This window comes from Lithobates pipiens, unplaced genomic scaffold (assembly GCF_037356315.1).
Source record: "Lithobates pipiens isolate NorthernLeopardFrog02 unplaced genomic scaffold, aLitPip1_a1.2 Scaffold_10, whole genome shotgun sequence".
In the NCBI taxonomy this organism is placed as follows: domain Eukaryota; kingdom Metazoa; phylum Chordata; class Amphibia; order Anura; family Ranidae; genus Lithobates; species Lithobates pipiens.
Window position 1 is genome coordinate 55,592,266 of NW_027507686.1, and position 25,259 is coordinate 55,617,524.

At 43.3% G+C, this 25,259-nt stretch overlaps 1 protein-coding gene across 1 annotated transcript in view; it reads left to right on the plus strand.

Annotated features, from left to right (window-relative positions):
• Window positions 1-2,651: 2,651 nt before the first annotated feature.
• The window catches only part of HSF4 (heat shock transcription factor 4), a 136,676-nt gene continuing 114,068 nt past the window's right edge, over window positions 2,652-25,259 (plus strand). The window contains exon 1 of the mRNA XM_077455267.1: window positions 2,652-2,986. Coding sequence (XP_077311393.1) covers window positions 2,864-2,986 — 123 coding nt within the window. The 5' untranslated portion in view covers window positions 2,652-2,863. The remainder of the gene's footprint in view (window positions 2,987-25,259) is intronic.

Sequence of the window (25,259 nt, forward strand, 5' to 3'; positions counted from 1 at the left end):
CCCACTGCTCTCCACCCCTCCATGCACTCCACCCCACCATACTTTCCAGCTCCCCCTCACAGTGCTGTTCAGATCCCACAGTGCTCTCTGCCCCCATATGCTCCCTGGCTCCTCCCCATTGCTTTCCACCGCACCATGCTCTCCGGCCCCCCATGTGCTCCCTGGCTCCTCTCCCTAGTGCTCTCCACCCCACTGTGCTCCCCAGCTCCTGTGCTCTCCATCCCCATTCTCTTTGCCCCCCCCCCCCAGTGCTCTCTGGCTCCCCCAGTTCTCTCTGCCTCCCCCTCATACCAGTGCTCTCTGCCCCACCAGTGCTCTCTTGCTCCCCAGTGCTCACCAGCTCCCCTCTAGTCTCTGCCCCCCTGCTCTACACCCCCCGGCAATGCTCTCAGCCCACCTTCTCTCTACCCCCCCCAGTGCTCTCTGCCTCACTCCCATGCTATCTGACACCCCTGTGCTCTTTCTCGGCCCCCTTCAGGGATCTGTCAGGATGGAGAGCGGGGAGAGAACCAGTCTCATGGACTGCTCAGTCTAAAATGTCTGGGCCCCTTTTTTTGTCCCAGTCTGGGCCTGGTGGGGAAGGTGAGCAGCATCGGCAGCAAGAACCGATAGCCTTGGAGGGAGAAGAGCTCTGAAGACTTCCTAGGACCAGAGGACAGGCTGACTGGGGCCCAGAAAACAAAGACAGGCAGAAGGTGCTTGCGGCCAGGGACCACTCAAGCCCACAGAAAACAGATCCTCTGGAAGGAAGAGAACAATGTGCCCATTGGGAGCAAGAATGGACCCTGCCTGCTGCTGGCTGTCATTAACATCCTGCTGGCTTGGAAGGTACTGTGCCAAGCATCACACCAACCTTCTCACAGACAGGGACTGCAGACTAGGACATGGGGCACTGGATGGGCTGCAGAAAGGGACAGGGCTATGGATCTCTCTATCACCCCTCTCACTTTCCCACCTCCCCCTCTCTCTCCCCCCTCCTCTGGTATTGGCTGCTTATGTATGATGGGTGCCCTGGAAGTGGTGCTGTTCACCTGTGTGATTCTTTTTGCAGTCATTTTTCTTGCTTGAATTATTTTTCCCATTAGGCGTAAGTGGGGCCTCATGTCTAAGTTTTGCCTAAGGCCTCACAAAGCCTAGAGCCACCTCTGTTGATGTCAGTGGGAGGAATAGTTCCGCATCCTTGGTGTCAGTGGAAGGAATAGTACCCCATCATTGGAGTCAGTGGGAGGAATAGTGCCCCATCATTGATGTCACTGGGAGGAATAGTGCCCCTTTGTTGTTGTCAGTGGGAGTGCCTTATTGTTGGTGTCACTGGCAGGAATTGTAGGCCATTGTTGCAGTCAATGGATGAAATAATGCCCCAAGGGCCAGATAAAGGTAAGCAAAGAGCCACATCTGACCCTGGGGCCACAGTTTGGAGACCTTTAGCTTTAGCTTTAGAGCATATCAGTTTTTCCATTTTTTTGTTACAAGTACAGAGAATAGCCGTTGATCTGTCAGAAGTGCTGTTGTATGTGTGAGTGTTTTCAGCCACACTCATTGTCTTTTTGCTAACCTACTCAACTCCCCGCTCTGATCTTGACAGCATACAGGTTAATTCTTCTGTAGTCCAAGACAGGAAAAAGGAGGGCTCTATGAAATAACACAGGAAGACCACAGAGGACTCAGGACAGCTCTGAAATTCTGAAAAGATTTTTTTGCGCTTATCAAACAGATATAACAAAAGGCTTTTTATAGTATATTGAACAGACCAAAAGGGAGCTAATACTTATAGAATTGGGGTCTAGACTACCATGGAACACCAGAAAGATAGGCACCTCATCCCCTGTACATATTTGATTTATAAAAATAAAAGAAAAGAGGGGGATTTTTGTGGTGCTGTAATACAGAATGAAATACATTAAAGGTACTATATAAATATATATTTTCCCCTTTTTTATTCTAGCCTTGACTTACCTTCGTCTATGCCCTCCTTCTATTGAGTGGCCATCTGTGGGCAGAGGGTTACGCATATTTTCCACACTTAGTGGCTGGTTTTTAGTGCATCTGAGGGTTCAGTTAGCGGAGGGTAAAGCGCTTCTTCTTGAATCTTCACATGGAAAGCTTCTCACACATTTTATAATTTCTTGTTTATGTCTTCCAAATCTTACATTGAATATTACTAATTTCTGTTTTTCTCAAACACTTGTTAGTTTGCACATCCCCTGATGAAGCCAATGTGAAACATGTTGGGATAAAGTGCAGCAAGTACCTCATGTCTTGTCTTCAGGACCCCTCCATTTGTTTATGTATATCTTCTTGTGATTGTACTATGTGCAATTTTTTAATTGTATCTTAATAAATGAATACATTTTATATAGTACCTTTCATGTATTTCATTCTGTATTACAGCACTGCAAAAATCCCCCTCTTTTCTTTTCATTTTTATAAACGGAGCTAATACTTGGGGCTTACATGCATTGTAACAGCTTGTAGGCAATACACAAGGACATGTTCTAGTACAATGTATCACAGGATGCATTTGTCATACACAGCTGTGTGATCTTATACGACTGAAGTGTCTTAGCGATGTGCAGTGATCCATTGCCTTTCGGTGGGTTTGTATGAGCCCTTTACATAATATTGTATGTTTGTTCAGAGCTTTGTATGAATACTGCATCACTGAGCATTGTTCTGTGCTGGGGAGAGGGGGTCGGTGCCAGCAAAATAGTGCTGAGTGGTTCACAGTGTGACCTGGTGGTGTGAATCAGCTGCAACCACTCTCATTGTGACACTGTGACCTCAGCCCATGGGTTCTTCTCAGCTGTCCCTATCACTGTACCATCTCATAGGCATGGAGTTTGAGTAGCACACATCGGTCACCATGCAGGAATCTGCTAATTCCCTGGCGATGGACGGGTACTGCAGCAACGTGCCAGCCTTCCTCACCAAGCTGTGGACACTTGTAGAAGATCCCGAAACCAACCACCTTATATGCTGGAGCGTGGTAAGTGTTTCATTGGTGAGGCCCAGCTAAAGAGGTTCAGAACTGTAGGGATTAGGGATGCTGTAGGGATTTTGTAAGTCTTTTCTATATACAGTACATAGAGGTTAATATCATACCCAGACATGAAAAGAGAGTGGAGTTAATATTTTAATTTCCTATTTGACCTTCATAAGCACACCTGCAGCCAAGAAAGATACCTGGTTGGTTAATCAAGAAAATACATTGATTATGAACTAATATTTAATTTTATGATATACATTTTGTCTTGTAATTCTACCTGAACCTGGCTCTTTTTGTGTATTTTACATTTGGCTTTTGTTACCTACATTTAAATTATGTTCATTAGAAATTATCTTAGAAAAATGTTTATTAAAAAAATGATTAAAGTATATTTAATCATGAAGGATGAGAAAATGTTGTAAGTTTGTAGTAATATCCTGAGGGTTAATTATCATATAATTGTGAACCCTTTTTCTGTATTAATGCATTATGAGCCATCTACTCTTTATAATAAAAAATCATATTTCACAAACACGCATATTACAATCTTTATTGAAAAAATGGTGTAAACACCAAAGGTTATTGATGCAAAGACTGTGAACCTATGTATTTAATACATAGTGGATCTATATTACTGGAAATAATCTTAATATGGCCCAATCCTGTGTGCAAAACTGTTCCAGTGTGTGTAAATCCCTGGGGTGTCTAATCATGCCACAGCATTTCATTGGCACTGAGGTCGGTACTGTAGTCTTGAGCATTCTTTCTAATTGAGACGCTCCGTAGTTGATACACTTCTGTGTTTTGTAATATTATCAGGCTGCAGGACCCTTCTGTTTGACTTTTCAGAGCCAAATGTTCTGACAAATGTCCTGACATTCTGTTGTAAAATGTCTTCAAACAAATGGAACTCATTAGCGATTGCAAGACGTAACATACTCACTTTACCATGCTTCACAGTTGAGATATGGTTATAGTGGTGGTATTAAATGCATTGCTGCTTCTTGGCATAACACTTGGCATAACATATGGTTCTGCTTTTTTTTAAACTGTTCACTGATCATGCCTAGTAGACATCGGACAAAAAATACTGCTTTTGTAGCAATCGTTTCCGATAATCGAATCATTAGTACACAGCTTTTGAGAGTTGATCAAAGTTCAAGCACAAAACTTTTTCTCGTACGATTTCAGAACGACTGATTTTTTTTTTTTTTTTATATTTGTAAAAAAAAAAAACATGACCAAGACCACGCATGCTTGGAAATGAAAGACTACATTACAATACAATACATGACATCACTTCTGAAGTTGTATTCTGTTGTATGAGAATTTTCATAACTTTAGTAACCTACTGGTTTTCGATATGAGACTAGCATGCAAAAAAAAAGAACAATCATTCATATTCTCATCGTGTGTACCGGGCTTAATGCTGCAAGACGCCAAAGTGGTCATTATCAGGGCAGTTTTTTTTTTTTTGGGAGAGAGAACTAGTTTCTCTCTTTTGATAAACTAGCATAAATATAATTGTTGTTCAGTTGTTTCTTTTGATATACCCATAAATATGAGGTTATCAGGAGCAAGATATGTGGGCAGGCTCTTCATTGCAACCATAGGGTTCACTTTCACTTGTTTGAGGGTTGTATGGCATGGGCTTGCACTACTCCATGCAGGTAGTGTCATGGTTATGATTTGAACCAGTGACCCTTCTTACTGCTAGGTGAGAGTGCTACCCACTACACCACTGTGCTGCCTCGTCAGTCTTTCTAGTTGACCAGAGTTTTGCCTCTCAGCCCTGATGCCAGATACGAGGCCTACCATGTAGGCAAGTCCCAGACCCTATATCATTTACAAATATATTAAAAAGTAGGGGTCCCTGCTGGTAAAAAATGTAAGGGGCATTCCTCCCAATAATCCACATTGTAATGGAATATTGAATATTTTTCCCACTGACCACCAATATAAGGGGCATTCTTCCTGTCTTCCACCACGGTAAGACATGTTTCCCACTGACCCCAATGTAAAGGTGCATTCTGACCACTGACCATTTAGGCAGTGTGAAAATGCCTTGCTTTTGGTGATATGTGGCAGAAAAAAAGCTTGAATTTTTTAATCAGTGGAAACAGTGGTCAGTTTGTGAAAAATGACTAATGCCGTTGGTCGGTGAGAGAAAATATAATGAGACCCTCTTAAGATTCAGACCTCAGTTCAGCTCCCCCTTAAACTCTCCTTCAGCCCTCAGATCAGCCCTCTGCAAACTTCTCTTCAGACCTCAGATCAGCCCTTAAAACTCCTCTTCAGACATCAGATCAGCGCTCTTTTAACTTCTCTTCTGATCTTAGATTAGCCACCTTTAAACTCCCCTTCAGATCTCAGATCAGTCTCCTTTAAACTCCCCTTCAGATCTCAGATCAGTCTCCTTTAAACTTCTCTTCTGATCTCAGATCATCTTGTCTTAAAGCTTCCTTCAGACCCCTGATCAGCACCCCCTTTAAACGTCTCTTCAGACCTACCTACCTTTACCTTTACTTCATACTCCCAGATCAGACCTTCTTCAGAACCCAGATCATCATCCTACCCTCCTCTGTCCATCCTCCACAACTCTTGCAGACCTTAGAGCAGCACAGAGACTCAGAGCAGTCTGAGGGAGTATGTTCCTAGCCTTTCCTAGCAACTCTGTGCCATATACATGATGACAATCTCCTGTACAAGACCCTGTACCTGTCGGTGGTCAGCAGTGCTGGCTGGGATGAGCATTCCAGCACTCGGCTCCAGGACATAAACTGGGTCTGGGGGACCCTCAGATTTAGTTCTCATCTTGGGACAATCTTGCAGAAAATGGGAAAGTTGGGAGGTATGACTAAACTAAAAGCCACATATATGGGGTGCACCTACCACTTACAGGCATACCCCACTTTTAAGTACACAATGGGGTTTATTTTCTAAAGCTGGAAAGTGCAAAATCAGGCTCACTTCTGCATGGAAACCAATGAGCTTCCAGGTTTTATTACCAAAGCGTAATTAAACAATCTGGGGTTAGAAGCTCATTGGTTTCTATGCAGAAGTGAGCCTGATTTTGCACTTTCCAGCTTTAGTAAATAAACCCCATTGTGTACTTAAAAGTGGGGTATGGCTGTACTACATTTCCACTCACCATCAATGTAAAATGTCACTACACTAATCACCAATGTAAGGGGTCCTAATCCCACTGACCAAGAATGTTGACAATGGGCAGTACAGCTTGATGACTTAGTGGCTGTTAGCATTTCTGCCTTTGGCCTTCAGTTTGAATCCTGACCAGGACATTACCTGCAAGGAGTTTGCATGTCATCCCTTGGCTTGTGCAGATTACCCCCTGGGTACTCAGGTTTCCTCCCAAACTCTAAAGACATGCTGGTAGGTTAAATAGCTCAACTGAGTGTGCTCAAGATGGCTACCCCACCTCCTAAGTGCTTTGAATCCCCAGGGAGAAAAGCGCCATAGAATTGAAAATAAAAAATAAAGATTGCTATACTGATCACCAATGTAAAGGGGACAACATTTTTTTAAAAAATTCTGACGATTTTTATTATTCACTTAATTTTTTGATTATTACTGAAAGTAATGTTTTTGTATAGAGCAGAAGGGAGGTAAAAATGCCCCGGATGTCAACTAGCAATAAAAAAACAGAGCTTCTTATCCTTCACTCCAAGGCTAATGCCCCATACACACGATTGGAATTTTGGTCGGAAAAAGCTCTGATGGTTTTCCCGACGGAATACTGTCAGGATTTCGCTCAAGCTGTCTTGCATATACACGGTCACACCAAATTCCGACCGTCAAGAACGTGGTGATGTACAAAAAGACTAGAAGAAGGAAATTCAATAGCCATAAGCTAATAGCTTCCATCTCGTAGTTGAATCTGAGCATGCGTGAGTTTTTGCCCGTGAGAATTGAATACAGACGAACGCATTTTCAGATAGGAACTTTTTCCGACCGAAAAATTTAGAACATGCTCTCAATTTTTGCTGCCCGAAATTCGGCCAGCAAAAGTCAGATGGAGCATACACACGATCGCATTTTCCAACCAAAAGCTCTCATCGGTCTTTTGCTGGCTGAATTTCCGATTGTGTGTATGCGGCATAAGAAAAAAAAGGTTTGGCTGGAGTTGTATGTAAGTCGAGGAGGTTGTGTGTTATTTCAGTGATGTTTTGAATTGGTTGATTAACAAGCATTACCAGAAAAAAAAGTGGGTTCATTATCTCTGAGGGAATTCGGTTTTATTACACAAGCTGCTATCTCAGTGTATTTAAATGGAGCAATGTGAGTCGTGTTTTTAAGGTCAAAGTCAAGAAATGCTACCGTAGTTTTATCAGCCATTTTATCGGCCATGTCCTGTGTGCAAAGTTTTCGGTAAAGACATTCTTGTTTGTCTCTGATTGTCATCAGTCTCGTTATTGCTCATTGAGTTGTACTGGCTTGTGACCAAGAATGTATCTTGGTCACAAGGTAAACTTAAATCAGTCATGAAATACTTTTATAAGCAAAACAAGGAAATAGTCAAAGAACACAATTCAGTTTTTAGCCCCTAGCCAGAATATTCAGTTATTTGAATTTCATCTTCTTTATAGATAATTCCAAGTGCATTTCTGATGTCGCGTTCACACGACCGGACTTTTCGGAAGACTAGGTCCGACGGAATCATTCTGTCGGACAATCCGATCGTGTGTGGGCTAATCCAATCGTTTTTCGTTTAAATAAACCGACGGACCTAGAAATAGAACGTGTTTCAAATCTGTCTGACTGACTCAATTCCTACCGGGAAAACAGTTCATCTGTATGCTGGTCCGACGGACCAAATACGACGCAAGGAAAGCTATTGACTACTGGCTATTGAACTTTCTTTTTTAGTCCTGTCTTACGTCATCACGTTCAAAACGAACGGGCTTTCGAATGGACATAGTCCGTTCGTGTGTGGCCAAGTCCGTTCGTTCAGAAAGTCTGTCGAAAGTTCGTCGGGAAGACCCTCGGACCTAGTCTGCTAGAAAGTCCGGTCGTGTGTACGTGGCATTAAAGTGTGCCTCTACTTTAAGTAGAACTAAAGGCCAAAAACATTTTTTTCCCCAGTGGTCAGGAGGTCAGCACTACAATATTATGTTGTTTTTTGTTTTGTAAGAACATGTGCTTTCAAGAATAAGTTCACTTTTAAAAATAAATAAAAAATAAACATTTTTTGCAGTTAAAAAATGCATTTGCTATTTGTTTTGTGTAGGAGCCTGAAAAGCATTGCAGCAGCAATCAGCAGGTCTCCTGCAGGCTGTCAGTGTAAAGGCCCGTACACACGGTCGGACTTTTTGACAACAAACATGCAAATTAGCTGTTTTGGAGCAACATCCGACTGTGTGTACGCTCCATCGGACAAACTTTTTCTGTTTTCATCGGACTTTTGTTGGCTGTGCGAACGGACAAACTTTCTGGCAACAAAAGTCCGATGGAGCAAAGTCCGACCGTGTGTATGCAAAAGCATCGGACTTTTGTACAAGGTACAAACACGCATGCTCAGAACCAATGCAAAAGATCAGACTACAATACAGAAGTTCACCAAAGGTGGCGCCGGAGTCATTGAACGTCCTCTTTTGAAGCGGCATCAGTACGTTGTGACGTCATTACGTTTGTGTTTGTTGTCAAAAAGTCCGACCGTGTGTATGCAATACAAACTTGTGGACCACGCCCTTTGTACAAAAGTCCACGGAAAAGTTTGTACAAAGTCCGATCGTGTGTATGAGGCTTAAGCTGCTCGTCCGTACATTGTACAGGCACGCAGTTTCACATTGACAGGAAGATTTGAAGTTCATTGAGAACTACAAGTGACCAGTCGCAAAGCATGTCCGTACTTGTAGTTCATTTATTCCCAGAACTCTGTGAATGGCTGACACGGTCATGTGGGCAGAGCCCTGCACAGCCACGCTCTTTTCAAAAAATGACAGCGTGTACGGGGAATTTCTCCCCATACTGCTGTCATAGGGAAGGGGGTAATCAGGGAGTGGCTGAAGTAGTGAGAACAGTTTATATGTTCCACCCTAAAAAACAGCTGGAAAATGTAACATATTCCCAAAGGTAAATTTATCCTTTAAGGCAAACAAGTCACTTAAAAGAAAAGTTTTTTTTTTTTTTTCTTATATCATACTTACCTACGTGGATGCAGCATCGGTCCAATGCTGCATCTGTCCCCCAGCGCCTCTAAGGCTGAGAACCGAGTGATCTAACACCACTAATCGCTCGTTTCCCAGTGCTCCGTGAGCAGAGAACTGGAGACTGTCAGTCACCGGCTCTCTGCTCTGCCCCCTCCCCTCCACTCACTGGAGTGCTGGGCTGTGGAGGGGATGGGAGAGGCTGGCTCAGGCTCTCAAGGGCTCACTATAAAGCAAAATATATTCATGCCGTGCGTTTCCTGAAAAATGATTATCTAAAAGGTTATGAAATTAAATAATGATTATCTAAAAGGTAAAGCAATTCAATTATATAGTGACAATCAATCACTGTATACATTCATTAGGTATCACTAATAGCTGAGTGACAAATGATTAGAAAAATGAAAGGCTGAACCAGGTACTGGTCTAGGGTTCTGGGTGGATCCTGACCGTATGGTTGCGATTTTTCCTCAGCTTGGATCGGCTCTGTGCTGTCAGCCAACAGTGAGCTTCAGCATCTAACATAATATGTGACACATAATTGTGAAGTTAAAGGAAAATGATAAATGTTTTTCAAATTTTTTACAAATAAATATCTGAAATGTGTGGCATGCATTTGTATTCAGACCCCCCTCCCCCCCAGTCAATACTTTGTAGAACCACCTTTCGCTGCAATTACAGCTGAAAGTCTTTCTGTGGATTTCTCTACCAGCTTTTCACATCCAGAGTGAAATGTTTGCCCATTCTTCTTTGCAAAATAGCTCAAGCTCTGTCAGATTGGATGGAGAGCATCTGAACAGCAATTTTCAAATCTTGTCACAGATTCTCAATTGGATTTTAGCTCTGGACTTTGACTGGGTCATTCTAACACATGAATATGCTTTGATCTAAACTATTCCATTGTAGCTCTGGCTGTATGTTTAGGGTTGTTGTCCTGCTGAAAGGTGAACCTCCGCCCCAGTCTTAAGTCTTTTACAAACTCTTAACAGGTTTTCTTCTAAGATTGCCCTGTATTTGGCTCCATCCATCTTCCCATCAACTCTGATCAGCTTCTCTGTCCCGGCTGAAGAAAAGCATCCCCATAACATGATGCTGCCACCACCATGTTTCACGGTGGGGATGGTGTGTTCAGGGTGATGTGCAGTGTTCGTTTTCCGCCACACATAGCGTTTTGCTTTTAGGCCAAAAAGTTCAATTTTGGTCTTATCTGACCAGAGCACCTTCTTCCACATGATTGCTGTGTCCCCCACATGGCTTCTCGCAAACTGCAAGCAGGACTTCTTATGGTTTCCTTCCTGCCACTCTTCCATAAAGGCCAGATTTGGGGAGTACACGATTAATAGTTATCCTGTGGACAGATTCTCCAACCTGAGCTGTGGATCTTTGCAGCTCCTCCAGAGTTACCATAGGCTTCTTGGCTGCTTACCTGATTAAATGCTCTGTGAGATGTTCAAAGCTTGGGATTTTTTTTATAACCTAACCCTGCTTTAAACTTCTCTACAACTTTATCCCTGACCTGTCTGGTGTGTTGCTTGGCCTTCATGATGCTGTTTGTTCTCTAACAAACCTCAGAGGGCTTCACAGAACAGCTGTAACTAGGCTAGATCCACACCTATGCATTTTTAGTGCTTTTTGCATTTTGCAGATTTGCACTATAGAACATGTTCCATAGGACACCATTTAAATGGACTGTAGTGCAGATCTGCAAAACGCAAAAAGCACTAAAAATGCACAGGTGTGAATCCAGCCTTATACTGAGATTAAATTACACACACTCTATTTACTATTTAGCTGACTTTTGAAGGTAATTTGTTCCTCTAGATTTTAGTAAGGGTTGTCAGAGTAAAGGGGGCTGAATACAAATGCCCGCCACACTTTTCACATATTTATCTGTAAAAAAATGTGGAAAACCATTTATCATTATCCTTCCGCTTCACAATTAGGTGCCACTTTGTGTTGGTCTATCACATAAAATCCCAATAAAATACATTTACGTTTTTGGTCGCAACATGACAAAATGTGGAGAATTTCAAGGGGTGTGAATATTTTTTCAAAGCATTGTAGTGCACAAATCTGGATTATGTAACATACAGAGTGCAGGGATTCAATCTATGAACTGGAACTCATCCCAGCGCATGATTCTTACTACTGAACATGTGTAAAATGGAAATTTCAAAGTACCTGGATTACAGAAATACATTTTATGTTGTTAGGTGTAGTTTACATTCTATCTTACAAAGTTTTCATTTGGAGGAGATACCCTTTACATTGGTAGCTTTCCAACAAGAAAGCACATTCTGTTTTGTCTGTTAGCCCTTGTGCACACGGTCGGACATTCCGACGGAAAATGTCCGATCGGACCATGTTGTCGGATAATCCGACTGTGTGTGGGCTCCATTGGACTGTTTCCATTGGAATATCCAACGGACAAAGTTTTAGAGCTGGGCTATTAAACTTTCTAACAACATGATCTGATCAGACTTTGTCCGATTGTGTGTAGAGAATTCCGATCGGATGCACGCATGCTCAGATCAAATTCCTAGACCAAAGCTATTGGCTACTAGCCTGAACGTAGTCCCTAACGAAATAACGTCATCACGTTACGTACGATCGGATTTTCCGACAACTTTGTCCGACCGTGTGTATGCAACACAAGTTTCGGACAAAATCTGTCGGAACAAAATCCGACGGATTTTGTTGTCGGAATGTCCGACCGTGTGTACAAGGGCTAAGAGTCATCGAGTACGCACACAGGTGCTTTTGCAAGACTTTTTTTATTTGAAGTTTATGAGCTGGCAAAGATAGGTATTTAGCTAGTTGATGTGGGTTGGTCTGTAGTATCTGCCAGTTAGTACAAAATTTACTTTTATAAACCTGATGGCCTGTGTCGTTGTGTTATAATAGGAAAAAATAAAAAATAAAGTAGATGCGGTGCTGTTCATTTAATAGGTATAATGCTAACTTGACTGAGAATTGGATAAAGTAGTAGTGATGCAATTCAGTGATTCAAAATTGAATTACTATAATCAAATATGCTCACATATAACTATAAAAAGTAAAATGACAACTAATGGTGGTATATAAATATAAAAATTTTGAAGTGTTTCAAATAAACTTGATATACTATCATGTGCATACAAATAGTACATAGTTAGTTTGCAAGGTTGAATAAAGACACCAGTCCATCCAGTTCAACCTGAGTAAGTGTCCTCAATTGTCCCTATCCCTGTGCATTGCACACTCACATCAGTCCCTACCCTCAAGGAGCCCACAATCCAAGGTCCCCATTCATATACTAGAGCCAATTTTTGGACAAAAGCCAATTAACCTACCTGCATGTCTTTGGAGTGTGGGAGGAAACTGGAGTACCCGGAGGAAACCCACGCAGACACAGGGAGAACATGCAAACTCCAGGCAGGTAGTGTCGTCGCTGTGATTCGAAACAGCGACGCGTTTTACTGCTAGGTGAGACCACTACACCACTGTGCCACTTGGTGAACATAAAATCCCAATGCAAAATATGAATGAAGTTAATTAAATAATATATAAAAATCCCATTGCATTAAATAATTAGTGTCCAATAAAGTGCTTTGTGCTAGTGAAAAAATATTAAAATAACGCTGATCAAATTTCCTCTTCAAAAGTTGATCACAGCATACGTGACTTATCCGTGCTCCTATTGTGACTGCACTCACCAGAATTTTCTTACCCGCCTGGGGTATAAGGCATTCACAGTATTTGCCACTGTGTAGCACCCCGAGAGCTGGCCCACCCAAGATATTTTGGTAATGTTCCACTCATGTACCATGTAAAGGAGAGAAGGATCCCAATAGTGTAATACTATTAAACCTTTTATTTCAGTAAAAAGATGTGGAAATGTACTCACATTTAGATACAAACAATAAAGCATGTATTGCTGACACTATTGCGACAGCCGAAAGTGATGCAAGAACGTGTGTTTACTCCGCCCTACACGTTTCGTCACTCTGATGTCATCTGGAGTGTACCTTTTGTGTTATAATAACTCAACTACCCACAGATGACTGATCCTAGCACAGGTCATTGTATTTGTATGCTGCATATTTTGTCCAACAGACACAGTAGTGGACTGTCTGCATTAAAATAATACATATAGTAATTATTTTAACTTTCATTGTTTGTTAAAGCTAAACTACAGGAGAAATACTGAACACACAGATGAAATACATATAGGAGAGCTGTTATACCTGAAAAAGAAATATATATTTCCATAAATCCAGTTCTGAGATCAACACATCTCTGCCACACAGCACAGACCTGCCTGGTAGGGCAGTAGACTTTATCTTTTTTCAGCTGCACTTTCACTTACCTTACTGGTCTCCTCCTAATCCTGCAGAGTAGAGAAGTAGCAGACTAATGAGCTTATCTCTCGCCATTCTGCTCATTTTTCTATCAGCATGCTCCTTGGATTGAAACACAACTTGCTAGCTCCTTGTAGTTAGGATTGCCACCTGTCGGGATTCACATGGATAGTCCATGTTTTGAATCATGTGTCCGGGTTTCAGGTGGACTGAAATCCGGACACATTATTCAGGCCAGGCTGTGGCTCCCCAAGTAACCAAGATAGTCGCACACAAATCTGTTGCCACCCAGGAGCTGCGGGTGGCTGTTTTTGGGTAGTTTCGGCATCACTGGGGGCAGGGACATGATGTCAGCAAGAGCAATTTGACCCCACCCACTGTTCGTTGCGGCGCTTTATCTGCACCGCATTACTGCTCTCCTTGGGACATACAAAGGTGTCCCAGGCCGCTAAAGAGTTCAGGTTTGGCTTGAAGAAAAGGTGGCAACCCTACTTGTACTGCTTCTGATACCAACTGCTTGCATATAGAAATACATTTAATGATGTATTAATGATTACACAGCTGTATCAATCACCTCCTGTCAGGCCAATGCATATATTTGGCTGGAGAGGAGCAGTGCCAATACCCGTATGTCTTCCAGCATTGGCTGCTCATCTGCTCTGTCTAGAGCATGCAGCAGCACAATTTGTGACCGCTGTGTCCAGAATAACAGATCGGGATACAACTGTTACGGACCCATGTACAATGTGATCACTGTGACCAATCACAGTGATCGCATTACCAGTAGTAAACAACAGCTGTTATTCATTACGTCATTGTTTACTACTGTAGTCTCTGTGTTTGGTCACAGTGATCACATGGTACAGGGCCAATCACAGCAGTTCTTTGCCATGGGATAGCTGTGGCCAACCATATCTATTACAGTAGTACTGAATGGATGCATGAATGCAGACAAACAGTGTCAAAATGCTTGCACACATCACTTTTTTCTATTTTTTTAATGTTGTCACCAGAGCAGGTGCAATGTCACTATGGTGACATTGTACTGCTGTGGCGCTGATCATGGACAATAGCTGGCTGCTTTGAAATCACTGTATGTCAGTGCCACCAACAGTACAATGTCACCCAAAACAAAAGCTACCCCAGTCACAGTGTCCCTAATTACATCACTCGAGTCACAGCGTCCCTGTTCACCACCACACCAGTCCCAGTGTCCCTGATTACTGCCACTCTGGTCATAGTGTCCCCATAAAGACTCATTCACATGTGTGATCCCTGTTTGAATCGCTCTTTAGGGAGCATTTGACAGGCGGTGATGAGGCATCGTATTGCTTCCTTCCCTCCCTCTTTAACCCATTGAACCCTGCACAAGCACCCCAATCACTTGAATGGGTCACAATTGGTGGGCGTCCAGCAGGATATATTATTTCTGCCACAGCTGCAAAGCTAATGATTGCAGCCTTGGCATATGTACACCCCGGCCGCTGCCTCTGCAGTTAAAGAGGATAGTGGTTAAAGGGCAGGAAAACTGAGGTTCAACTGCCCTAAAAGTGAAGCCAGCAACAGCGTCTCCGATCACCACCACACATACAAAAAGTGAGCCATCAGTTGCAGTGTCACCAGATCAGTGTATGTCAGCTACAGTGTTCATTATCACTGCCACACAAGTTGCAGTATCACCAGACCAGTGTTATCCAGTAACAGTGTCCTTGATTGTCATCCCAGTGCTAGGGTGCCCACGTGTCCCGGATTGCCCGGGACATTCCCGCAATTAGCAGGTCTGTCCCGGCCGGGTCCCGGGCACCTTCATTCCGGGACAATACAGTGTCCCGGAATGAAACGGATACAGCCATTCACGATTTTAATTGATTGCGGAATGTCAATGATGTAATTCGGCCGGGGCAGCCCAGTGGTGTAGCGTGGGGGTGGGCAGCCCAAGTGACTTCTTCCAGACTCCACACACCTCCAATGAGGCAGACTCCTCAGCAACTGGATCTCCTCCCGCCCAGAGACCCAAGTGGTCCAGCCTGCCCTGTCCCCCATGATTCCTCAGCTGCGTGCCATCGCCCACTGCAGGCAGCCCATGTGTGAGTGGGAGGGGCGGTGCTCCGTGCAGGCGAGCATACGGCGGCCGCTGGCAGAGTTCCCGGCCTGCGGGGATAGCAGTCATCTGACTATGGATGATCTACATGGAGTACTGGCCTGGAGTGGTGATTGAAATCCACCAATCTACCATATGTTTGTGTGGGGTGTGGGGAAGTAGTCAGTAGTGTGAGTAGTGCAGAAAGAAGTGTAGTGGTCAGGTAGGTCAGTGCAGGGGACATAGAAGTCAGTGTAGTGGTTAGGTGGGTCAGGGTAGAGGTCAGGTAGGTTATAGTGGTCAGGTTGCTCAGTGTAGAGGACAGGTAGGTCAGTGTAGTGGACAGTATAGTGGACAGGTAGGTCAGTATAGTGGACAGGTAGGTTAGTGTAGTGGACAGTATAGTGGACAGGTAGGTCAGTATAGTGGACAGGTAGGTCAGTGTAGTGAACAGTATAATGGACAGGTAGGTCAGTGTAGTGGACAGGTAGGTCAATGTAGTGGACAGTATAGTGGTCATTGTAGTGGACAGGTAGGTCAGTGTAGTGGACAAGTAGGTCAGTGTAGTGGTCAGTGTAGTGGACAGGTAGGTCAGTGTAGTGGTCAGTGTAGTGGACAGGAAGGTCAGTGTAGTGGACAGTATAGTGGTCAGTGTAGTGAACAGGTAGGTCAGTGTAGTGGACAGTACACTGGACAGGTAGGTCAGTGTAGTGGACAGTATGGTGGACAGGTAGGTCAGTATAGTGGACAGGTAGGTCAGTGTAGTGGACAGGTAGGTCAGTGTAGTGGACAGGAAGGCCAGTGTAGTGGAGAGTATAGTGGTCAGTGTAGTGGACAGGTAGGTCAGTGTAGTGGACAGTATAGTGGTCAGTGTAGTGGACAGTGTAGTGGACAGGTAGTTCAGTGTAGTGGACAGGTAGTTCAGTGTAGTGGACAAGTAGGTCAGTGTAGTGGACAGGAAGGTCAGTGTAGTGGACAAGTAGGTCAGTGTAGTGGACAGGTAGGTCAGTGTAGTGGTTAGTGTAGTGGACAGGTAGTTTAGTGTAGTGGACAGTACACTGGACAGTTAGGTCAGTGTAGTGGACAGTATAGTGGACAGGTAGGTCAGTGTAGTGGACAGTATAGTGAACAGGTAGGTCAGTGTAGTGGACAGGTAGGTCAGTATAGTGGACAGGTAGGTCAGTGTAGTGGACAGGTAGGTCAGTGTAGTGAACAGTATAGTGGACAGGTAGGTCAGTGTAGTGGACAGGAAGGTCAGTGTAGTAGACAGGTAGTGGAGAGTATAGTGGTCAGTGTAGTGGACAGGTAGGTCAGTGTAGTGGACAGTATAGTGGTCAGTGTAGTGGACAGGTAGATCAGTGTAGTGGACAGTATAGTGGACAGGTAGGTCAGTGTAGTGGACAGGTAGGTCAGTGTAGTGGACAGGAAGGTCAGTGTAGTGGACAGGAAGGTCAGTGTAGTGGACAGTATAGTGGACAGGAAGGCCAGTGTAGTGGACAGTATAGTGGTCAGTGTAGTGGACAGGTAGGTCAGGGTAGTGGAGAGTATAATGGTCAGTGTAGTGGACAGGTAGGTCAGGGTAGTGGAGAGTATAATGGTCAGTGTAGTGGACAGGTAGGTCAGGGTAGTGGAGAGTATAGTGGTCAGTGTAGTGGACAGGTAGGTCAGTGTAGTGGACAGTATAGTGGTCAGTGTAGTGGACAGGTAGGTCAGTGTAGTGGAGAGTATAATGGTCAGTGTAGTGGACAGGTAGGTCAGGGTAGTGGAGAGTATAATGGTCAGTGTAGTGGACAGGTAGGTCAGGGTAGTGGAGAGTATAGTGGTCAATGTAGTGGACAGGTAGGTCAGTGTAGTGGACAGGTAGGTCAGTGTAGTGGACAGGTAGGTCAGTGTAGTGGAGAGTATAGTGGTCAGTGTAGTGGACAGTATAGTGGTCAGTGTAGTGGACAGGTAGGTCAGGGTAGTGGAGAGTATAGTGGTCAGTGTAGTGGACAGGTAGGTCAGTGTAGTGGACAGGTAGGTCAGTGTAGTGGACAGTATAGTGGTCAGTGTAGTGGACAGGTAGGTCCGTGTAGTGGAGAGTATAGTGGTCAGTGTAGTGGACAGGTAGGTCAGGGTAGTGGAGAGTATAGTGGTCAGTGTAGTGGACAGGTAGGTCAGTGTAGTGGACAGGTAGGTCAGTGTAGTGGAGAGTATAGTGGTCAGTGTAGTGGACAGTATAGTGGACAGGAAGGTCAGTGTAGTGGACAGTATAGTGGACAGGTAGGTCAGTGTAGTGGAGAGTATAGTGGTCAGTGTAGTGGACAGTATAGTGGACAGGAAGGTCAGTGTAGTGGACAGGAAGGTCAGTGTAGTGGACAGGAAGGTCAGTGTAGTGGACAGTATAGTGGACAGGTAGGTCAGTGTAGTGGAGAGTATAGTGGTCAGTGTAGTGGGCAGGTAGGTCAGTGTAGTGGACAGTATAGTGGTCAGTGTAGTGGACAGTATAGTGGACAGGTAGGTCAGTGTAGTGGAGAGTATAGTGGTCAGTGTAGTGGGCAGGTAGGTCAGTGTAGTGGACAGTATAGTGGTCAGTGTAGTGGACAGGTAGGTCAGTGTAGTGGACAGGTAGGTCAGTGTAGTGGACAGGTAGGTCAGTGTAGTGGACAGGAAGGTCAGTGTAGTGGACAGGTAGGTCAGTGTAGTGGACAGGAAGGTCAGTGTAGTGGACAGGTAGGTCAGTGTAGTGGACAGGAAGGTCAGTGTAGTGGACAGGTAGGTCAGTGTAGTGGACAGGAAGGTCAGTGTAGTGGACAGGAAGGGCAGTGTAGTGGACAGGAAGGGCAGTGTAGTGGACAGGTAGGTCAGTGTAGTGGAGGGAGCAGCTAACCTGGATGATGTCACTCGCTGCCATCCTGCTGTGCTGACCCGCAATCGGCACTGTATTACTATACACTTTTAAATCAAGAGGATTTCATGTGAGTACGTATTTGTTTTAATAAACTAATATTTTTTTAGCAAATCGGAAAGCACTTAGTATACTTCGTTTACCCGCATGTTCTAGAATATATATGAGTATCAAGACCCGCTGCTGGCATTCATATCTTCCCCAAGGTGGGACAAGTGCTTTTGACCTTCTGTTGATTCAGGGGTCCACCTTTTGGATGTGAATAAGCATTTCTTGTGGTGGAGGGCGCTGTCACCCATTAAGGATAACAGATTTTCCTTCACCCACGTGGATACTTGTGCTGCTGTGTGGGCTCTGTGGTTCTATTGTGTACTAACTTATTTGGACTTTTATATGGCTTTATATTTGTGTGTGTTTTTAAGTGTTAGGTACTAGTGCACTGCCTTTTTTCTTATATGGCTATTTAGAGGGATTAGTGTTCAGATGGCAACTTATTATTTATACCTTCTCAATGTAAGTTTAGACTGACAATATTAATTTATCATTGAGATCAGTGTAGTGGTCAGTGTAGGAATCGGGTATGTCAGTGTAAGGGTAAGTGTAGGAATCAGGTAGGTCAGTGTAAGGGTAAGTGTAGGAATCAGGTAGGTCAGTGTAAGGGTAAGTGTAGGAATCAGGTAGGTCAATGTAAGGGTCAGTGTAGTGGTCATGTAGGTCAGTGTAATGGACAGTGGACCTTTTGTAGTATAAAGTATTTTTTTTAACTTTTTTTTATATGCAACTTTAGTGCCTTAGATATAAAGAGTGTTTGTTTAATTATGTCAGCCTAACGCTGAAAAAAACAATTACATTCTTTGAATCTAAGTGGCCACCTGCAGTTACAATGTTAGAACAAGCATTTGTTTCATGTATGTTAGCCTATCTAAGGCACTAAAGTTGCATATAAACCCCGCTCCGCTCTCAAGCCCGACCACCCACCATCTGCATTGTAAGCCAAATGAAATTTCTTAAATGGGTAAGGGGCGGTGCCACCCAGTGATGTCACATGACCAGTGCATGCTGGGGGGGGGGGTCCCTGAATGGCAGTTTGGAAATGTGGTCACCCTACATCCCACCAATCCCAGTATCACCAGACCGGTGCAAGTCAACAACAGTGCTCTTGATCACTGTTACACAAGTCTCATGCCCTGTAGAATTGACCGGTTTTCCCGTTGGAATAAACTCTGAAGGTTTTTCTGACGGAGTTCCGTCGGAATTCCGCTGAAACTGTCTTGCGTACACACGATCACACCAAATTCTGATTGTCAAGAACGCGGTGATGTATAACACGTACAACGGGACTAGAAAAAGGAAGTTCAATAGCCAGTAGCCAATAGCTTCTGTCTCGTACTTTCTTCAGAGCATGAATTGTTTTCGGTCCGTCGGAACAGCATACAGACAGACGGTTTTCCTGATAGGAATTGGTTCTGTCGGAAATATTTAGAACATGTTCTATTTCTAGGTCCGTCAGAATTTAAAAGAAAGAAAGTCCGATGAGGCATACACATGATCGGAATATACAATGAAAAGCTTCTGTCTGACTTATTCTGTTGGACATTCTGCTCGTGTGTACGCAGCATCAGTGTCAGCAGATCAGTGCATCAAGAATCAGTTTTTCCTGATTTCCACCACACCAGACCAGTGAAGCTAACATGTTTTCTTGATCACAACCACTGTCACACCAGTCACAGTGTCACCAGTGTCACTACATTTTCTGCCACACTAGTGGCAAGTGTCACCAAACCAGTGTAAGCAAGCAATAGTAATCACTGCCACGTGGGTGCTGTATTGCCTCTGCCTGTTGCCTGTACTGACTTTGACCTGTTTATTGACCACGTTTCTGCCTGCTGCCTGGACTAATTCTTTGCCTGTTTGCTGACCATGTCTCTGCCTAACGACTGAACTGACCCCTCTGTATATGAGACGGATGACATTCTTGCCAGAAAGTAGTCTCAGCCATCTTCAGCAGACAACTGCACTCTTGGAATCACCGAAACCCTTTTGTTCTTACTTTTTTTTCCAGCCTCCTGTACTTCCTGGCCAGTGAACATGGCATTCCTGGGGGAAGCCACATACCAGTAGGCTAAGCTTGATTGGCTTTTAGGAACTGTGACTACTTTAGGTGATGCTACACTAAGCTACATTCCTTGACCTCATAAAGAAACTACCATTAAAGTACATTGGTTTTAATATAATTGATTTTTGTGGCACGCAAGATACGTTGTCTAATACATAGTCATTCCAAACAGTGAAAAAGTGTCACACGTGTGGTATACCCATTCTTGGGAGGAGTAGCAGAATGTGTTTTGGGTTGCAATTTTAAGTATGCCTAAGCTGTAGGTGAATAATATCCTATTAAACTGACAACTTTTTGTAAAAAAAACTTTCATTTTCTTTAAATTTTTCCTTTCCAAAAACTCGTGGCAAAAAAATGAAGTCTTCAAAAGACTTATTATGCCTTTTAAAAAATACCTTGGGGTGTATCATTTCAAAATGGTGGTAATTTTGTGAGTGTTCTCACTGTCCTGGTGCTCCAGTGCCTCCAAAAATGTGATAGGTAGTCAGGAAATAGTAATTTGTGTCCTTAGAGCGCCTGAAGATGCTCCTTGGATTTTGGGACTCTATGTAGATAGGCTGTGCAAAATTCTCACACATGTGCTATTGCTATTCATAGAAAGAATAGCAGAAGGTGTTTTGGGGAGTAATTCTAAGTATGCCTATGTTGTGTCCTAGAAAAACTTAAAAAAAAATGTTTCACTTAGAGTCCATTAACATTAATTTGGGCAGCACAGTGGTGTAGTGGTTAGCACTCTCACCTAGCAGTAAGAAGGGTCACTGGTTCAAATCCCAACCAAGACACTACCTGCCTGGAGTTTGCATGTTCTCCCTGTGCCTGCATGGGTTTCCTCCAGGTACTCTGGTTTCCTCCCACAATCCAAAGACATGCAGGTAGGTTAATTGGCTTCTGTCCAAAATTGACCCTAGTATATGAATGAGGACCTTGGATTGTGGGCTTCTTGAGGGTAGGAACCAATGTGAGCAATGTACAGGGATAGGGACAATTGTAGACACTCACTCAGGTTGAACTGGATGGACTGGTGTCTTTATTCAACCTTACTAACTATGAAACTATGAATAAAAATTTGCAAATAAAAACCCTATTTTCATAAATTTAGGCCAAAATGTAGTCTGCTACATTTCCTTGGTAATAATAAGGCCACTTTCACACTGGGGCTGCCGAAGCATTAGCACTAAAGAAGGGGTTAAAAGCACCGTTTTGGAAAGTAGACAATCCAAGGCAGTTAGTAAGAGGTTTGGTTCTTTGTAGTTGTAATTTTATACAAATATATATATATATATATATATATATATTATATACAAATAAATACATTTTATTACATTTTCTAAAAAATTTTTTTTACAGGCTGTCATCAGAGTAATTTGTTGGGGGGGGGGGGGGGGGGCGTTGATCGTGTATTATCTTGTTGCTTATTGCTCTTTCTGATTCTTGTTACAGTCATGACTCTTTTGGGTTGATTTACTAAAACTGGTTAGTGCTAAATCTGGTGCAGCGCTGCATGGAAACCAACCGGCTTCAATCAGATACTAAAGTCTTGTTTTGTTTTTTTTTGTTTAAAAATTACAAACATGTTATACTTACCTACTTTGTGTAGTTGGTTTTGCACAGAGCAGCCCAGATCCTCCTCTTCTTGGGTCCCTCTTAAGCACTCCTGGTCCATCCTTCCTGTTGAGTGCCCCCACAGCAAACAGCTTGACATGAGAACACCTGAGCTGAGCCACAGCTCCCTGTGTCTGTTTAGACATGGAGCTGCTGCCTGGCCCACCCCCTTTCTCCCCTCATTGGCTGACTGACTTTGATTGACAGCCGCGGGAGTCAATGGTGCCGCGCTGCTGTCTCAGCCAAAAAGGAGGGGGATCCGGGCAGCCAAGACCCTCTTGCAACATCGCTGGATCTAGATGGGGCTCAAGTATTAGGGGGGCTGAGGAAGGTTGCTGCACACAGAGGTTTTTTATGCATAGAATGCATTAGGATAAAAAAAAACTCTGCCTTTACAACCACTTTAATTGAACAAGCTGAAGTTACAATCTGATTGGCTACAGTGCACAGCTGCAACAGATTTTGCATTCTCCAGCTTTAGTAAATCAACCCTATAGCTTACAATTATGATGCTGTGATTGACCCACAGTTATTACATGGTACAGGGTGCTGTCATTGGCCCATGTGATCACTGGTGACCAGTCACAGATGACACACAGTAGTAAACAATGATGCCATGAATGGATTCCATTACTATTGGTCTCTAGGCTGCTCACAGTGACCCAATACTGAGTAACGCAATCTGCTGTGTCCAGGGTGGATCATGCTGCACACCCCAGGGGATGCGAACTGTGCGCATCACCACCACGACATGCGGGTATGTAGCAGTGCCTTGGGAAGCTGCCCACCAGCAGTAAATGTACTGTTGGCAGTAGGCAAATAGTTAAGAACGTTTGTTAGATTTTCTGGTCACTAGTGTGGTCAAATTGCCCTTTGTGAGCCAGAGAGAGAAGCGAGGAGAGGAATCAGCTGTGCGCCCGGAGCGGAGCTTATATCAGTACAGATCAACTGATTTTTTACAGTACACAAGCACAGGGACATTTACATTATTAAGGTACAGAGGGAATAAGAAGATTTGATAGAAGTGCGTTAACAACCACTTTAAGTTTGCCTAGGGGCTCCTCCTGTCTTCTAGAAACTAGTAGAGCTTTCTGGAACATTGGTGGGAGCTAGGCAAATAGGCAAAAAATAATAAAAAATCGGCCAATTACAGGAGAGGTGCTCCTGAGCATGCTGGGATTGGCCTATATATTCAGAGAACACTTTAGCTCTGGGTAGAGTGCGCCAGTCCGGGGTGAGGCAGGCTTGCCTCCCCTTATACCTGCTGCTATGCTGCCCCAGGTGGGCAACCGGAGGGCCTGAAGCTAAAATGGAGGGGTCCTAGTACACCTGTGAGTACAGACAAAAGATCTAGGGGGTGTTTCTTTTTGGATACCCCTTTGCGTTAGTACATTTAGCCAAGGGTCCAACTAAAGAGATCACTGGCTAGTGACCTGAAGAGCTTTGTCTACCTATCATTTACTACAACAGACTTTGCTCATATTCTTTATTCCTTCACTGCTACACAGGAGAAGTCTGCCATCTGCTCCCAGCAAGGGCCTTCACCTACTCAATTCCAGATCAGCTAGAGTCCTTAAGTTGTAAATAGTTTTGTTCTGGAGTGTCCTACGACAAACACCCTACCTCATCCAAGTTCCTAAAAAAAAAAAACTACAAAACAACACCCCTAGACTGGTATTTGACTACATCAAACCTAAGTGTGTCTACCTGGCTACCAGTGAAGAAGTAAGCACTATCTAGGTAATACTCAAGCGGCTCCTATGGGGGTAGCACTACATACGGTATAGCCAGCTTTAGAGGAACTTCTTTATTGTGTACCTTAGGGAGTTAGGGAGTCTTATGTAAAGTGTCCAAATGCTCTTCCATGTGCAAATCAGTATTTTTGTTTATGCGCTCTAACATAACAATTCTTGTGCAAAGTATCCAAGTACTATCCAATACTGTCTGTGTATAAAACAATAAGTGATATCAGTTTATATGGTGCTCTTAGTATAAATGATCTCTTCCGTGCTGCTAATCCTCCACCGTGCATCACCACCACACCCGAAAACTCACTAGATGACCATGACCCCTCTGTGAAGAGTATGATCTTAATGCATTTTTTCCCCCAACAGGTTAATATATCCGGGGCAGCAGCTTTTCCACTCCAAAATAACAGTTTTCTTAATATATATATATATATATATATATATATATACATATATGTATATATATATATATAAAAAATAGAGAACTCTAGTGTAAACCCCTTTCTATCTCACAAGCTCCTTATGACGTCACTCTGATGAAACGTGTAGGGTAGGGCTTGGAGCGTCATCTCGTCACTTTCAGTTTCCACAGGGCATCCTGGCCACATTGTATATTGCATGCATTTTATCTTCCCTCTTTCATATAAGTGAGTTTTTGTCTTTTATAAGAATAAATGTAAAAACTGAATTACGCTACGAAATGTGTTTTCTGTTCACCCAACCATATGAGCACATCCACTGACTATATACTGTGAAGAGGAGGATGAGATATCAGATACCATCCAAAGGGATTTGGAGCATCTACAGTATGTTTGGTACCTTTGACCCATGTTGGGGCTTAACCATCTGGTGGTGAGCACAGACCTGGAGGGGGGAGCACAAGTGATTTCACCTATTCACCAGCCGCTTGTACATGCATGAATGCTTAAGCACCATCCATTTTGGATTGGAAGAGTTTATATGGACTTATGATTTTTACATTTCTTTATAGACATTTAAATTGTTTTGTTGCACATGAGTTTTTGTTTACTGGGCATGAGAGTACTTTCATATTGAACATTTACCAGTATTAATTGTATTTATTAAATATGTTACAACTGGGAAAATTAAGTTTGAACAAGAACACACACTTTTCATTCAGTGCAGCATTTAAAGCGACAGCAGGCATAAATTAGTTCACTCAATTTAGCTATTTATTTATTTAGCTAATAAAAGGGTAACATGGTATAAATAAGTGACACAAATCAGTTAGAACACATACTTTTATTAGCACTAAAGTTAAAGGCACCATGCACATGAATTTATTTATTTAATAAAATAGACACTAGTATTG